Source organism: Platichthys flesus, chromosome 14 (assembly GCF_949316205.1).
Source record: "Platichthys flesus chromosome 14, fPlaFle2.1, whole genome shotgun sequence".
Lineage (NCBI taxonomy): Eukaryota > Metazoa > Chordata > Actinopteri > Pleuronectiformes > Pleuronectidae > Platichthys > Platichthys flesus.
Window position 1 is genome coordinate 23426547 of NC_084958.1, and position 15714 is coordinate 23442260.

A 15714-nucleotide genomic window follows, 5' to 3' on the forward strand; every position below is an offset into this window, starting at 1 on the left:
GCTCAGCGTCTCAGTTTGTTGAATTGATGTTTTTGCAGAACTCTTCACTCGTCTCCTCTGGAACTGCAGCTGCACAGTGAACAAACCCACTCTCACTGTTCCCTGTGCTCCTTCCTTCACTTGTTATTGTACCCTCCATGTTGGCTTCTCAGCAGCAGGCCGTGTAGAAAACCCTGAAGGGTCACACACTGTCAATTTAAAGAGCCCATATTATGAAATATCCACTTTTGTAGTGCTTCTACATGTAATTTGGGTATCTGGCATGTCTACCGTCCCAAAAACTCTGGAAAAAAACAACTCCAGCGACTTTTTGTGGTTCCTCTATGTCAGAAACTATACTCTAGAGTGCGTCCAATGGGATTACGGCAAAAGAATATGTATATGCTAACCATGCCCATGTAGGGAGTCTCGCTACATTGCATTGGATCACCCCCAACGATCATCTCACCGGCTTCGGGGAGAGACGGCCCGGTTCAACGGCTAGCGTTAGCTCGCGAGCTAATGCTGGAGCCCGGGCTGATACTGCCGACACTGAAGCTCGGATCCTGCGGAAAGCGTTTAGTGTCCCGGGGGCCTCCGCCTCGACGATCGGCATGTTATATGCGGCTACTTAGCTGTCTGAGGTAATAGCTCAAAACAGGTCAATCTGAGGAGGGCTGTTTTAAATGATCCTTGTGGTATTTTGACCAAAATATGTTACAGACATTTCATTAAGACCCCAAGGAGCCATATCAACTGTGGTAAAATGGTCATACGATGTTCCCTTTAAATTTTGTGCACTTTGTTCTAAATGACCTCCCGGCACTTAAAACGTGTGTGACGCCACCAAGTGGTTTGTTGATGAACTCCTCGCCGTGGATTTCACTCCCACGACATCGTCAGGCTCTCGCTCAGTTGAAGCGGAGTCACAAGTCGATTTCCCCAAAAGCCTTAAGATCACAAGCTGCACGGAGCTGAATCAGGATTCTTGATGACTTGTACAGCTTCCATGAGGAGCTGTACAAGTCATCAAGAAAGATTTAAATCAGTCCTGAAGCAGCAAATAAAAAACTCATAAAACAGTTGTGCTGTGATCATATGTGTTGGTTCTAGACTGCAGATGCTTCAGGGTTTTCTGCTTCAGAGAAAAGGCCCCCCCACGAGTCTACGGGCGAGAGCCTCTTACATTTCAAATGGATCTGATTTTGGAAGAATTGATTAAAATCATTTTGAGATGTGGTGCTCAAAGGAGAGGCTCCAGTCACATGTCTGGCAGCATGTGTTCAGTAGAGGGCAGTATTTCCTCAGTGAGCTGTAGTGAAGGAGGGTTTATTTTCTAACGTCTCCTGTTAGTAGTTTTCATTTCTCTGATGATAACCCTCCATCTTAACACTCAGCCAGCTCCTCTCTGTCCATGTGTCCTCGTTGCCTCTCTCAGATCTACAGTGTAGACAGACCTTCACACCGAGGCCTGTCCTGGTTCTTCACGTGGAATTACACTTTGGAGAACTTTGACCTGTGAAAGTCATTAAGTTCTGTCTAATCTGGGTGAACTGTGGAATGACCTGGACTTTGTCAAGTTATCAGTGTTAATAAAACACACCCTGAACATCCTGGGAGGAAGCAAAGCTTGTAATTGGCTCCACATTGCAAAGACAACGAGTTTTACTTTGACTAAACGTTAACTTGCTCCGCCCCCTTCACCGAGCTGCTGTTTTAAGTTGAGTGAGGTGAAGTGAGGTGAAGTTCAGGAGCTGAGAGGCAACGACAACAACAGGGTTTGGATCTTGATACAACTGTTGTCAGTTATGTTATGTACTTTTCTGGAAACTTTGCAGAATGTGAATCTTACAACCTGTGCTGTTGTGAGCTGCATGTGACAGTTCCCAGTGCAACTATTCACTTTGAGATGTGATACACAGATAAAAACTCACAACCAGCTCCTCCCAGTCAGGATATGTCTGCGTCTCCTCCCTTCACAGGTGTGTCAGTGTTAGAACCAGTGAACAACAAGCTGGGAACTGTGGGAGCTGAGTCACTGCAGGGAGTGAACGAGAGAGGGAGGAGCAGAGATCTGGTTCTGTTCAGAGGAAGTGAAACTGTTCTTCAGTCTCTGGCAGCAGCTGAAATGGCGCAGAGAGAATTTCAACTGGAGCAGGAAACGTTCTGCTGTCCGATCTGTCTGGATCTACTGAAGGATCCGGTGACTACTGGCTGTGGACACAGCTACTGTAAGAGCTGTATTAACAACCACTGGGACAAAGGGGAGGAGAGAGGAAGCTACAGCTGTCCTCAGTGTAGAGAGACCTTCACACCGAGACCTGTCCTGAGGAAAAACACCATGTTAGCTGCTTTAGTGGATGAGCTGAAGAAGACTGGACTCCAAGCTGCTCCTGCTGATCACTGCTATGCTGGACGTGAAGATGTGGCCTGTGATGTCTGCACTGGGAGAAAACTGAAAGCTCTCAAGTCCTGTTTGGTTTGTTTGGCCTCTTATTGTGAAAAACACCTCCAGCCTCATCTTCAGTCAGCTGCATTGAAGAAGCACAAGCTGGTGGAGCCCTCGGAGAAGCTCCAAGAGAAGCTCCAAGAGAACATCTGCTCTCGTCACGACGAGGTGATGAAGATGTTCTGCCGCACTGATCAGCAGTCTATCTGTTATCTCTGCTCTGTGGAGGAACATAAAGACCACAACACAGTGTCAGCTGCAGCAGAAAGGACTGAGAGGCAGAGAGAGCTCGGGCTGAGGAGACAAACAATCCAGCAGAGAGTCCAGGACACAGAGAAAGACGTGAAGCTGCTTCAACAGGAGGAGAAGGCCATCAATGGCTCTGCTGATAAAGCAGTGGAGGACAGTGAGGAGATCTTCACTGAGATGATCCGTCTGCTGGAGAAAAGAAGCTCTGATGTGAAGCAGCAGATCAGATCCCAGCAGGAAACTGAAGTGAGTCGAGTCAGAGAGCTTCAGGAGAGACTGGAGCAGGAGATCACTGAGCTGAAGAGGAAAGACCATGAACTGAAGCAGCTCTCAGACACAGAGGACCACAACCAGTTTCTACACAACTACCCCTCACTGTCACCACTCAGTGGATCTACACACTCATCCAGCTTCAGGATCCGTCCTCTGAGGAACTTTGAGGACGTGACAGCAGCTGTGTCCCAGGTCAGAGGTCGACTACAGGACATTCTGAGTGACACAGAGACAGAGATTTTACAGATTGTGTCTCAAGTGGATGTTTTACTGCCACAACCAGAACCAGAGACCAGAGCTGACTTCTTAAGATATTCACAGGAAATCACACTGGATCCAAACACAGTACACAGACAGCTGTTATTATCTGAGGGAAACAGAAAAGTAACGTGGATGAGTAGACAACAGTCTTATTCTAATCACCCAGACAGGTTCACTGATTGGCCTCAGGTTCTGAGTAGAGAGAGTCTGACTGGACGGTGTTACTGGGAGGTGAAGATGGGGAGAGGAGGAGGAGTTAATGTAGCAGTTACATACAAGAATATCAGCAGAGCAGGAAACTCATGTGAATGTTTTTTGGGAACAAATGATAAATCTTGGATGTTATATTGTTGTAGAAACAGTTATATCTTTTATTACAACAGCCTCATGACTCCAGTGTCAGGTCCTGTGTCCTCCAGAGTAGGAGTGTACCTGGATCACAGTGCAGGTGTTCTGTCCTTCTACAGCGTCTCTGACACCATGACTCTCCTCCACAGAGTCCAGACCACATTCACTCAGCCTCTCTATGCTGGAGTTTGGGTTTATTATGATGGATCCACAGCTGAGTTCTGTAAACTGAAATAGACTTGAGTTATTAAAAGCAGTGATTTAGAATCTGTGTTTAAATCTTTAACTTCTTTTGTCTCCATGTTTGTTGATCAAAGTTTCTGCTCTGCACAGAGATCATGTGACTTCATCAAATGTGTGATGAAGCTGAAGTTTTAAATACATAACAGAGTTTTTTTAAATCCAGTCTTTCTATTTGTTCTACTCCAGTAAAGTAGAGACACACGACACATGTATTGAAGTACAGCAACAAAGTAAATGTTCTTTGTAAAATCCCACACAAGATACTGGTTCCCCGGCCTCACACCACGTGGACCAGCAGCACAACACAAACCCTCTGGAGCTGCAGGGGGCGGTGTTGCACATGAAGCGCCGCTCGACCGCCGCCGAAGAAGAAGTGACTCGAGTCGATTTCCCCCAAAAGCCTAAAGATCACAATCTGCATGGAGCTGGATCAGGATTCAGAGATGGGAGGCGTCCTGGGACCAGGCCATGAGGAGCCGTACAAGTCATCAAGAAAGATTTAAATCAGTCGTGAAACAAACGAGCAGCAAATAAAAAACTCATAAAACAGTTGTGCTGTGATCATATGTGTTGGTTCTAGACTGCAGATGCTTCAGGGTTTTCTGCTTCAGAGAAAAGCCCCCCCCCATGAGTTCACGGGCGAGATCCTCTTACATTTCAAATGGATCTGATTTTGGAAGAAATGATTAAAATCATTTTGAGATGCGGTGCTCAAAGGAGAGGCTCCAGTCACATGTCTGGCAGCATGTGGTCAGTAGAGGGCAGTATTTCCTCAGTGAGCTGTAGTGAAGGAGGGTTTGTTTTCTAACGTCTCCTGTTATTAAAGGTGGATTTCTTTCTTTTCATTTCTCTGATGATAACCCTCCATCTTAACACTCAGCCAGCTCCTCTCTGTCCATGTGTCCTCGTAGCCTCTCTCAGATCTACAGTGTAGACAGACCTTCACACGAGGCCTGTGATACAAAGATAAAAACTCACAACCAGCTCCTCCCAGTCAGGATACACTCCTGATCAAAATCTTAAGACCAGTTAAAAAATTGCATGAATTTGCATTTTGCACTGGTGAATCTTAGGAACGTTCTAAGTAGAGTTTCAAAATGCAAAAAGAAGAAATGGGAACAAGAGCCCAAAGGTTGTGAGCAGGCAATTTATTGAAAACAACAATTAACTGAAGTAGGCTGTTCATCAGCTGATCAAAAGTTTAAGACCACAGATCAAAAAAAAACAAAAACCTCCTAAAACAGAAATTAAAGTTTAAAAACTGACTCAGTAATGAGTAGCTCCATCATTATTGTTGATCACTTCAAAAATTCGTTTGGCATGCTTGATGCCAGTGTTTCCAAAATGATAGTGCGGATGTTACGCCAAGTGGTGAAGATGGCTTCACGAAGGGCATCCACTGTCTGGAACTGTAGTCCATTTTTGTAATCTTCCCTTGCCATCCATCCCCAAATGTTCTCAATTGGATTAAGAGCAGGGGAACACGCATGATGGTCCAAAAGAGTGATGTTATTCTCCTGGGAAAAAGTCTTGGTCAGACGGGCATTGTGAATTGGAGTGTTGTCCTGCTGAAGAACCCAGTCGTTACCACACAGACGAGGGCCCTCAGTCATGAGGGATGCCCGCTGCAACATCTCCACATAGCCAGCTGCTGTTTGATGCCCCTGCACAACCTGGAGCTCCATTGTTCCACTGAAGGAAAAAGCACCCCAGATCATGATGGCGCCCCCTCCACTGTGCCGCATAGAAAACTTCTCAGGTGGCATCTCCTTGTCATGCCAGTTACGTTGGAAGCCATCAGAACCATCAAGGTTAAATTTTTTCTCGTCAGAGAATAAAACTTTCTTCCACCTTTGAATGTCCCATGTTTGGTGCTCCCTTGCAAAGTCTAAACGGGCAATTTTGTGGCGTTGAAGGAGACGTGGCCTTTGAAGACGTTTCTTGTTTTTGAAGCCCTTCCTTCTCAGATGCCGTCTGATGGTTATTGGGCTGCAGTCAGCACCAGTAATGGCCTTAATTTGGGACGAGCATCGTCCCGTGTCTTGACGGACAGCCATTCGGATCCTCCGGCTCAGCGCCGGTGAGATTTTTTTGGGTCTACCACTTGATTTTTTTGTTCCATAACCCTGAGGATCTTTTAAGAAATGCAAAATGACTGTCTTACTGCGTCCAACCTCAGCAGCAATGGCACGTTGTGAGAGGCCTTGTTTATGCAGTTCAACAATCCTACCACGTTCAAAGACGGTGAGCTTTTTTGCCTTTGCCATCAAGAGATATTCACAGTTTGATTACTTGACAGGAAATGACATGGAATCCAAATTTTTGCACAGATTTTGGCTTTTAAAAGCTGTGGTCTTAAACTTTTGATCAGCTGATGAACAGCCTATTTGAGTTAAATTGTTGTTTTCAATAACTTGCCTGCTCACAACTTTTGGGCTCTTGTTCCCATTTCTTCTTTTTGCATTTTGAAGATCTACTTAGACCCTTCCGAAGATCCAACAGTGCAAAATGCTAATTCATGCAATTTTTTAACTGGTCTTAAGATTTTGATCAGGAGTGTATGTCTGTGTCTCCTCCCTTCACAGGTGTGTCAGTATAAGAACCAGTGAACAACAAACTGGGAACTGTGGGAGCTGAGTCACTGCAGGGAGTGAACGAGAGGGGGAGGAGCGGAGATCTGTTTCTGTTCAGAGGAAGTGAAACTGTTCTTCAGTCTCTGGCAGCAGCTGAAATGGCGCAGAGAGAATTTCAACTGGAGCAGGAAACGTTCTGCTGTCCGATCTGTCTGGATCTACTGAAGGATCCAGTGACTACTGTCTGTGGACACAGCTTCTGTAAGAGATGTATTAACACCCACTGGGACAATGGGGAGGATAGAGGAAGCTACAGCTGTCCTCAGTGTAGACAGACCTTCACACCGAGGCCTGTCCTGGAGAAAAACACCATGTTAGCTGCTTTAGTGGAGGAGCTGAAGAAGACTGGACTCCAAGCTGCTCCTGCTGATCACTGCTATGCTGGACCTGGAGATGTGGCCTGTGATGTCTGCACTGGGAGAAAACTGAAAGCTCTCAAGTCCTGTTTGGTTTGTTTGGCCTCTTATTGTGAAAAACACCTCCAGCCTCATCTTCAGTCAGCTGCATTGAAGAAGCACAAGCTGGTGGAGCCCTCGGAGAAGCTCCAGGAGAACATCTGCTCTCGTCACGACGAGGTGATGAAGATGTTCTGCCGCACTGATCAGCAGTGTATCTGTTATCTCTGCTCTGTGGAGGAACATAAAGACCACGACACAGTGTCAGCTGCAGCAGAAAGAACTGAGAGGCAGAGAGAGCTCGGGCTGAGGAGACAAACAATCCAACAGAGAGTCCAGGACACAGAGAAAGACGTGAAGCTGCTTCAACAGGAGGAGGAGGCCATCAATGGCTCTGCTGATAAAGCAGTGGAGGACAGTGAGGAGATCTTCACTGAGATGATCCGTCTGCTGGAGAAAAGAAGCTCTGATGTGAAGCGGCAGATCAGATCCAAGCAGGAAACTGAAGTGAGTCGAGTCAGAGAGCTTCAGGAGAGACTGGAGCAGGAGATCACTGAGCTGAAGAGGAAAGACCAGGAAGTGAAGCAGCTCTCAGACACAGAGGATCACAACCAGTTTCTACACAACTACCCCTCACTGTCACCACTCAGTGGATCTACACACTCATCCAGCTTCAGGATCCGTCCTCTGAGGAACTTTGAGGATGTGACAGCAGCTGTGTCCCAGGTCAGAGGTCGACTACAGGACATTCTGAGTGAGACAGAGATTTTACAGATTGTGTCTCAAGTGGATGTTTTACTGCCACAACCAGAACCAGAGACCAGAGCTGACTTCTTAAGATATTCACAGGAAATCACACTGGATCCAAACACAGTACACAGACAGCTGTTATTATCTGAGGGAAACAGAAAAGTAACGTGGATGAGTAGACAACAGTCTTATTCTAATCACCCAGACAGATTCACTGATTGGCCTCAGGTCCTGAGTAGAGAGAGTCTGACTGGACGGTGTTACTGGGAGGTGGAGATGAAGGTGAGAGGAGAAGTTGGTGTAGCAGTCACATACAAGAATATCAGCAGAGCAGGAAACTCATGTGAATGTTTTTTGGGAACAAATGATAAATCTTGGATGTTATATTGTTGTAGAAACAGTTATATCTTTTATTACAACAGCCTCATGACTCCAGTGTCAGGTCCTGTGTCCTCCAGAGTAGGAGTGTACCTGGATCACAGTGCAGGTGTTCTGTCCTTCTACAGAGTCTCTGACACCATGACTCTCCTCCACAGAGTCCAGACCACATTCACTCAGCCTCTCTATGCTGGAGCTAATGTTTATTATGATGGATCCACAGCTGAGTTCTGTAAACTGAAATAGACTTGAGTTATTAAAAGCAGTGATTTAGATTCTATGTTTAAATCTTTAACTTCTTTTGTCTCCATGTTTGTTGATCAAAGTTTCTGCTCTGCACAGAGATCAGCTGTCAATCAAACACTGACATGAATGTGTTTGAAAACTTGAATGTTGCTGTTGTTTTCTAAATCAATATAGAAATAAGGTTCTGTGATTAAGTTTCTGTAAACTGCATTAATCCTGATATATACGTATGTAATTTTGTATTTCTTCAACAAATAAAAATCATATCAAATGTGTGATGAAGCTGAAGTTTTAAATACATAACACAGTTTTTTTAAATCCAGTCTTTCTATTTGTTCTACTCCAGTAAAGTAGAGACACACAACACATGAATGGAAGTACAGCAACAAAGTAAATGTACTTTGTAAAATGCCACACAAGATACTGGTTCCCCGGCCTCACACCTCGTGGACCAGCAGCACAACACAAACCCTCTGGAGCTGCAGGGGGCGGTGTTGCACATTAAGAACGGCTCGACCGCCGCCGAAGAAGAAGCGACTCGCCCTCGTGTGTCGTCGGTGCTGCAGCGGAGCAGAGTTTGGGGCTCGATCACCGGACACACTTCCATCGGTGCTGCCTTGCTCACCGGATTACTCGGTAAGTGTCACCGGTCGTGTTGCCTGCACGTGTGTGGTAAAGTCCTGGACAGTGACCGACACGTGGCCTGTTAAATGTGAAAGGCTGCACAAATGTGATGAGGTTTGGTTAGCTGGTTGCTAGCTGTTGCCTGAGGGTTGGTTAGCTGGTTGCTAGCTGTTGCCTGGTGTTTGGTTAGCTTGAAGCTAGCCGTTGCTTGAGGTTTGGTTAGCTGGTTGCTAGCTGTTGCCTGAGGGTTGGTTAGCTGGTTGCTAGCTGTTGCCTGAGTCTTTGGTTAGCTTGAAGCTAGCCGTTGCTTGAGGGTTGGTTAGCTGGTTGCTAGTCGTTGCCTGAAGTTTGGTTAGCTGGTTGTTAGCCGATGAACTATCGTTTAATTTCGCCGTCGACCCGCTTTAACTTCCTTTTAACAGCTAGATTGTAACTGCGCAGCTAGCTAGCTAGGCTAATGTCCACTAGATCGATGTTATGACTCTGTCAACAGAAAGTTCTTTAAGTACTGTCACGTTCCTTTACTTTTACTAGACAACGCGTATTCGTGTGTTTTCCAGATTTATGTTTTTCACTTTTAAATGCAACATTCCTGTATTAAAGGTCCAGTGTGTACGATTTGGGTAAAAGGTCCTTTTGGCAGAAACTGAGTATAAATTAATCCTGGTGATGGTTCACGAGTGTGTTTCATCTATATCGTACGAATTGTTGATTTATTTAATCCAGAATTAGTCATTGATATTTACATACTTCATATTTACACCAGGAGCGGATCCTCTACACGGAGGCGGCCATGTTTTATACAGTAGATAGAGACTGGACAAAATATCCATCTTTTGTGTTTCTGTGTCAACAGATGTTTACCACATGTTCTCTGTCATGTTTGGAAGGTGAGGGGGGGGTTCAGCTGCAACATGACACTTCACCACCAGATGGCACTACATCCTACACACTGAACCTTTACATTCTAAAGGAAGACACTTGTTCAGTTCACGTGTAATGTTTCTGTTTATTTTATAAGCTGCTCTACAAAGACACCATTGTTCACATCAATGTCAGTGAGCTCTGCAGACTGCCAAAAGTCTGCAGAATCTTTGGTGAAAAGCAGCTTCATACCAGCACCTACTTTCTGAATTGAGTTTGGTCTGTTGTTTTGTGTATTTAGGTAGAATCCAAATGGTTTTAAGGATATGTTGTCGGCATTGTGAAGCCCTCTGTGACAAATTGCTGATTTGAGATTAATTTCAACATGACCTGTTTCCAGGTTGCCATGGCCTCCTACACGTGCATCAGCTGCCGAGTGGCTTTCTCCGATGGCGAAGTGCAGCGAGCTCACTACAAGACCGACTGGCACCGCTACAACCTGAAGCGCAAGGTGGCCGACATGCCCCCCGTCACGGCCGAGAACTTCCAGGAGCGGGTCCTGGCCCAGAGGGCTGCTGCCGAAAAACATCTGCAGGAGTCGTCGAGCACAGAGGGCTGTGCCGTCTGCAGCAAGAAGTTCTCCACCGCCAACGCCTACCAGAACCACCTGCAGTCCCACAAGCACCAGCAGGCCGAGAAGCAGGCGCTGCTAGCCGCCCAGAAGGAGGTGGAGAGGATGAACGAGAAGAACCTGGAGAAGGGACTCGGTGATGAGAAGGTGGATCAAGACGCCAGGAACGAGGCCCTGCAGCAAGCCCTGAAAGAGCAGCAGAGGTCGAGCCTGGACAAGCAGGGGAAGGCCCAGACGTCACAAGGAGGGACGAAGGAGAAGACAGAGAGGCCGGACATCCCCCCCCGCATGATGTGGCTGGAGGAGCAAGCCAAGAGGCAAGAGAGAGAAGAGGGAGCCACAGCCGAGGGAGGTAATATCTGAGTAAACCTCAAACCTTATTTAAAGATAAAGTACTATCAAGTTCTGTTTTACGTGCTTTTTGCAGTTATCTATATGAACAGACTTGAAGTAGTTTCTCTTGAAATGTAATCGTGTACACGACAGAAGTTGATGATCAACTTATTTGAGTTTTCATTTGTGGTGTTAAAATGTTCTGATGAAAATCTTTCAGAAGAGTGGGAGGACATTGACCAGGAGGAGGAGGAAGAGGATGATGATGAGATGGAGGACTTTGAAGAGGACACGATGGATCAGGAGGAAGAGGACTCTGCGGGTCTGTCTGACCCCCCCCCAGCTGGTCTGCCAGGCTCCATCCCCGTCACCGACTGCCTTTTCTGCTCCCATCACTCAAAGTCACTCTTGAAAAATGTCGCCCACATGACCAAAGTCCACAGCTTCTTCATCCCCGACGTGGAGTTCCTTGTGGACCTCGGGGGCCTAGTCCGGTACCTCGGTGAGTTCTGAGCACAGTTCACTCACCTGGATCCTGAAGTGTAGTGTTGAGCAGGAAAATGAAACCAGAACTAAAGAGGAGGAAAGACTCCTTCCACTCACTTCCGTGTCTTTATGTTAATTTCCAAATGCAGCTGACTCTATAAAGTTTGTAATTCTGTGCAAGTCATGTGAAAACAGCTGCCAGTTATTAAAGTAATATAACAGTCTTGTATTCTCCTCCTGTAAAAAATGTGTTGATTGTTAATGTTCTTATTCTAACAAACTCTTCTCCTCCTCGTCCCAGGAGAGAAGGTCGGAGCCGGGAACGTGTGTTTATGGTGTAACGAGAAGGGGCGCTCGTTTTATTCGGCAGAAGCAGTTCAGAGTCACATGACAGACAAAAGCCACTGTAAGCTCTTCACTGATGGAGATGCTGCTCTGGAGTTTGCTGACTTCTATGACTTCAGGTAATTAAAGTCACTTTGCTCTCTAACCTGTGATCTGCTCAGCTGTGGGAGGTGATCTGCATCATGACACTTCACCACTCACTTCTACACACTGACCCTTATAGCAAAGGCGTTGGGTTTCGTGGTCGTCCGTCCATCCACTCCATTCCTGATCTTTTAAAAACACAATGAGGGGATCTTTAAATTAATTGATTAATTGATTTAATCTGGAGGTCAAGTTCTCTGTTTACCACACAAACCATGTTCTTGTGCACTTGATGTATCAGGAACACCAGCAGTGAATTTCATTTCATCTGGTTCCACTATTCACTCGTACTCACTGATTACTTGATGAGAATTCGGTGTCAAAGGTCACTGAACTAAACTGAACTGAACTCATCTGGGTTTTAAAATGTGGATTCCGCCTCCTGCTGGTTGGACCTTTTTAAAAGCAGCATTTAAAGGCATCTGGTTGTGTTTGTGCTGCATCGCTGTCGTTTTTGTTCACGTTCTCTTTGCTTTCTTTGTTTTCTGCCAATAGGAGCAGCTACCCTGACAGCAAGGAGGGGGGGGATTCAGAGATGACCGAAGATCTGCCTGACGACAAAGACCTGGAGTGCGACGACGAGACGCTGGAGCTGACGCTGCCGTCAGGTGACTTCACATTGAGTTTTCATCTCCCTCACGGAACGCTGGTTTCTACTCGACTCAAAGTTGTTTTTGTTTAGTGTTGATCAGCCAAGTAAAAATTATGATAGAAAGAAAGCGTTTGTATCACAAAAACATGAACCAAACACCAGTTGGTTTAATATTTACATAATTTGTGAACTCCCCCCCCACTCTGAATGCAAAACTGGGAGCACAAACTGATGTGACAGAGATATGATGTATGGTTACACCTGCTTTCTTTATTTCAAATAAGTTTATGTTGCTTGATTTTAATCCGCTTTATTATTCATATCTGCAACCTACATTTTGCACTTCGCTTTGTGGAGTGGTTTGTGGTTTTTATAGTAAAAAAAAAATTCAATCAGATTTGATTTTTCTTGTGTATTTTGCATATATAATTTTTTTGTCTTTGACATATTATATTAATTATCTGGTCAAAAAGGCACATTTGTGCTGAACAAATGAAGATACCCAGCTGTGGCATGATAATCACTTAATGTAATATATAAAGGCAAAAGCATTAAAAGATAAACCAGGACCCCCAGTGGTTTATCACAGAGAAAAGTTGTGCAATTATTACATTATGTTGAATGTGTAAGCACCAGTTGATTGGCTCTTTTAATAATTGTAGATGTTGCTCAAGGATCTGTGCCGTTATTCTCTGGTTTTATTATGTGCTCATGCTCTAACTCTAATTCTTGTCATTGCTGTGTGTTTCTTCAGGGGCCAAGATCGGCCATCGCTCCCTCATGAGGTATTACAAGCAGCGATTTGGATATCAGCGAGCGGTGGTTCTCAGCCACAACAAGAAGGCTGTGGGCCGAGTCCTCCGGCAGTACAAGGCGCTGGGCTGGGGAGGAGATGGAGGTAAGAGTTCACCACCTAATCTGAATATTGATATCTATCTAAATATCTAGTCTGAGGGATCGGAACCGGACCTCAGGACACCTGAGGACACCTGTCCTGAGACCTGTCCTCTTGTGCTCACGTTCTGTTACTGCAGCCAGAGCACAGTCTCTGATGAGCGCTCAACGTCCCACTGATAAATAAAACCAAGGAACTTATCTTAGTCTAGATTCAAAGTCTTTAGTGTTGCGAGGGCTCCTGGTCTCTTTTCTTTATTCCTTCATAAAGACAAGAGAACTGCTCCTGAACCTGTCTGCCCCCCCCCCCCCCCCCCCCCTTCTCTCTTCTCTCAGGCAACAGCTCTTTCCATCGGAACCAGAGAGACATGAAGTACGTCCAGCTGATGAAGAAAAAATGGATGCTGAAGCTGGGCATGAACAACAACTCCACCAAGCAGAAGCACTTCAGAATCCAGATCATGTTCTAGACTGTCAGTGGGGAAAGCGGACCGTGGTCCGGTCACATCTTTGCTGTTTTCCAGGCAACAGGACTGAGAGCAGAATCGAGCACAGCTGCAGACGCTGTGGCTCCTCCCACTGTGGCTCCTCCCACTGTGGCAGGAAGAACCATCAAACTGTCGGATCAGACCAAATCTGTCAGGATCTCATGTGTTGTGTTGATTTGATTGTGTTCTATCACTGAGTGGAAAGTGTCGGTCCAAAGGAAATCTGCTTGAAATGAACTTGTGATTTGACAACAAGGGAAAAGATCTCATCAACTTTACTAAGCAACCATCTGTGTCACAAATTATTTAGAATCTATATTTACAACTGCTGCAGTTTGTCTTTTATCAAGGAGTTCAACCAATGAGCAATCAGATCTTTATGAAAACAAACAATGCATCCAACTAAATACATGTTTCATATTTATTGGATACAGTTTAGCTCTGTTTTACATTTTGTTTGCTGGTCCAGGAACCATTAAGAAATAAAACTTAGCAGCTATGAACCGTGTCCTTGAACTATGTTTTGCTCTCTGCGATGAGGAGACAGCTCGAGTCACTGCAGACAGCCTTAAATCCCACCTTTTATTTTGTTGAGCAGGAAAGACAAGTCGGCTCATAGAACTATGACGCAATAAACGTCTCTTACATCCTTGCCTAATCATGCCCCCTGGTGGCTGGCTGCAGTACAGATGAAGTGAGCAGATGGCAATTGAACCCGACTTCAAACAATCCGTTAAGTAGTTCTTATCACACCAATTTATGTTGTAAGAGTTTGTTTTGGTTTTGATGAAATAAAATCGGTGTTGAACATCATGATTGACAGCTGCTGTGTGTAGTTCTCCTGGTTCTTTTAAACACTGGCGGTTCCTCTGGTTCTTCAGCCGTCTCCTGAAGACGAGGGTTTGATCTCTGGATCTTCAGCTCTCTCAGAGACGTCAGACTGATCAGGCGCTGTGGGCCTCGTGCAGATGATGTCATGGAAAGCTGATGGGGCTTCTCCAGCAGGATGCTGACCCACCACACACCAGCCCTCTAATGAGCTCAGCTACTCCATCTGTTTGTGGTCCTCCACTCTATCTTTGGCAGGCTCTCCACTTCCTTTTGCCGGCTGGGAGAGTGTTTGCGGCACAATGGTTTCGGGGGTGTAAGAACAGGGGGGGGGGGGCTCTGCAGACAGGCCGACGGCGGGAAGGAGAATAATTGATCAGGACGACTTGGCTGAGGAGCATTAGCTCTGTGGAGGTGATGGGAGGAGGTGGTTCTCTAAATTAGCTTGACTGTTTGACTGATGTCTCATTTGCTCACCTTCTGTATTTATATTGTTGCCTTAGAATCTACTAGTTGCTTCTGATCTTTGAGTTGAATTGGATCATCTGAATTCATGTGAAGACTTTTTCACAAAGCTTACGTGTGTCACCAGCTCCCTTTTTAAATTCAGCTCCAGTGAGGCTGCTGGAGTCATAAGAGAGGGGAGCCAATCAGGAACCAGCTCACGCCCAGTTCATGCTGACTCGTGCTGGAAACATCAGTTAGAAAACATTGAGAGGAACAACTTCTTTGGTTGTTGGGAAATGTCTCTCACTGATGTTTATCCTCCGTCGTGAGCTTTAAACTCTTCAAATCACATCTGGCCTCTCTTCTTCTGGACCATTAGAGATCTTCTTAAGTTCAGTCCATTGTTAGAAAACGGTCAAAAGTGCAGAGAAGTGCGTCCATAATGTTCGTTTGAATAGGATTAACTTTCAAAGTTTCTCTATAAATACAGTAAAATGTTGACCCACAAGTTCTTGAGGGTTTACAGCTGTGATTAATCGAGCACAAGGGGATGAGGGATCCAGAAGGAACGATCTAGAAGCACATCTGGATAAAGGGGAACATCAGGGAATTTTTTATCTCTCTCTTTAACAATGTGAGATAGGAAGTTTTTACACACACTGATTTCCTCGGGACTCATTTGTGGACCTGAAGGTGTATTTTGTGAACTGGTATTGATCAGTTTGCATCGGCCTGATTGAATTTAAGGAGCGAGTTGGGCCTTGGAGGAGGAACGTGCCCTGAGTGCCATTCTAGTCAGTGGGGGGGGGGGGGGGGGCACTCCCCCAGATGGAA

At 45.6% G+C, this 15714-nt stretch overlaps 2 protein-coding genes across 2 annotated transcripts; both read left to right on the forward strand.

Annotated features, from left to right (window-relative positions):
* The first annotated feature begins 1563 nt into the window (after positions 1-1563).
* LOC133968394 (uncharacterized) lies at positions 1564-8479 on the forward strand. The gene is made up of 2 exons (XM_062404392.1): positions 1564-3793; positions 6462-8479. Exons 1-2 carry the CDS (start codon positions 1937-1939, stop codon positions 8202-8204), a joined length of 3600 nt encoding a protein of 1199 aa, XP_062260376.1. The 5' UTR covers positions 1564-1936; the 3' UTR covers positions 8205-8479.
* A 216-nt stretch (positions 8480-8695) lies between these two features.
* znf622 (zinc finger protein 622) lies at positions 8696-14427 on the forward strand. The gene is made up of 7 exons (XM_062404739.1): positions 8696-8840; positions 10093-10675; positions 10877-11158; positions 11444-11606; positions 12127-12239; positions 12978-13121; positions 13454-14427. Exons 2-7 carry the CDS (start codon positions 10099-10101, stop codon positions 13585-13587), a joined length of 1413 nt encoding a protein of 470 aa, XP_062260723.1. The 5' UTR covers positions 8696-8840; positions 10093-10098; the 3' UTR covers positions 13588-14427.
* Positions 14428-15714: the final 1287 nt, after the last annotated feature.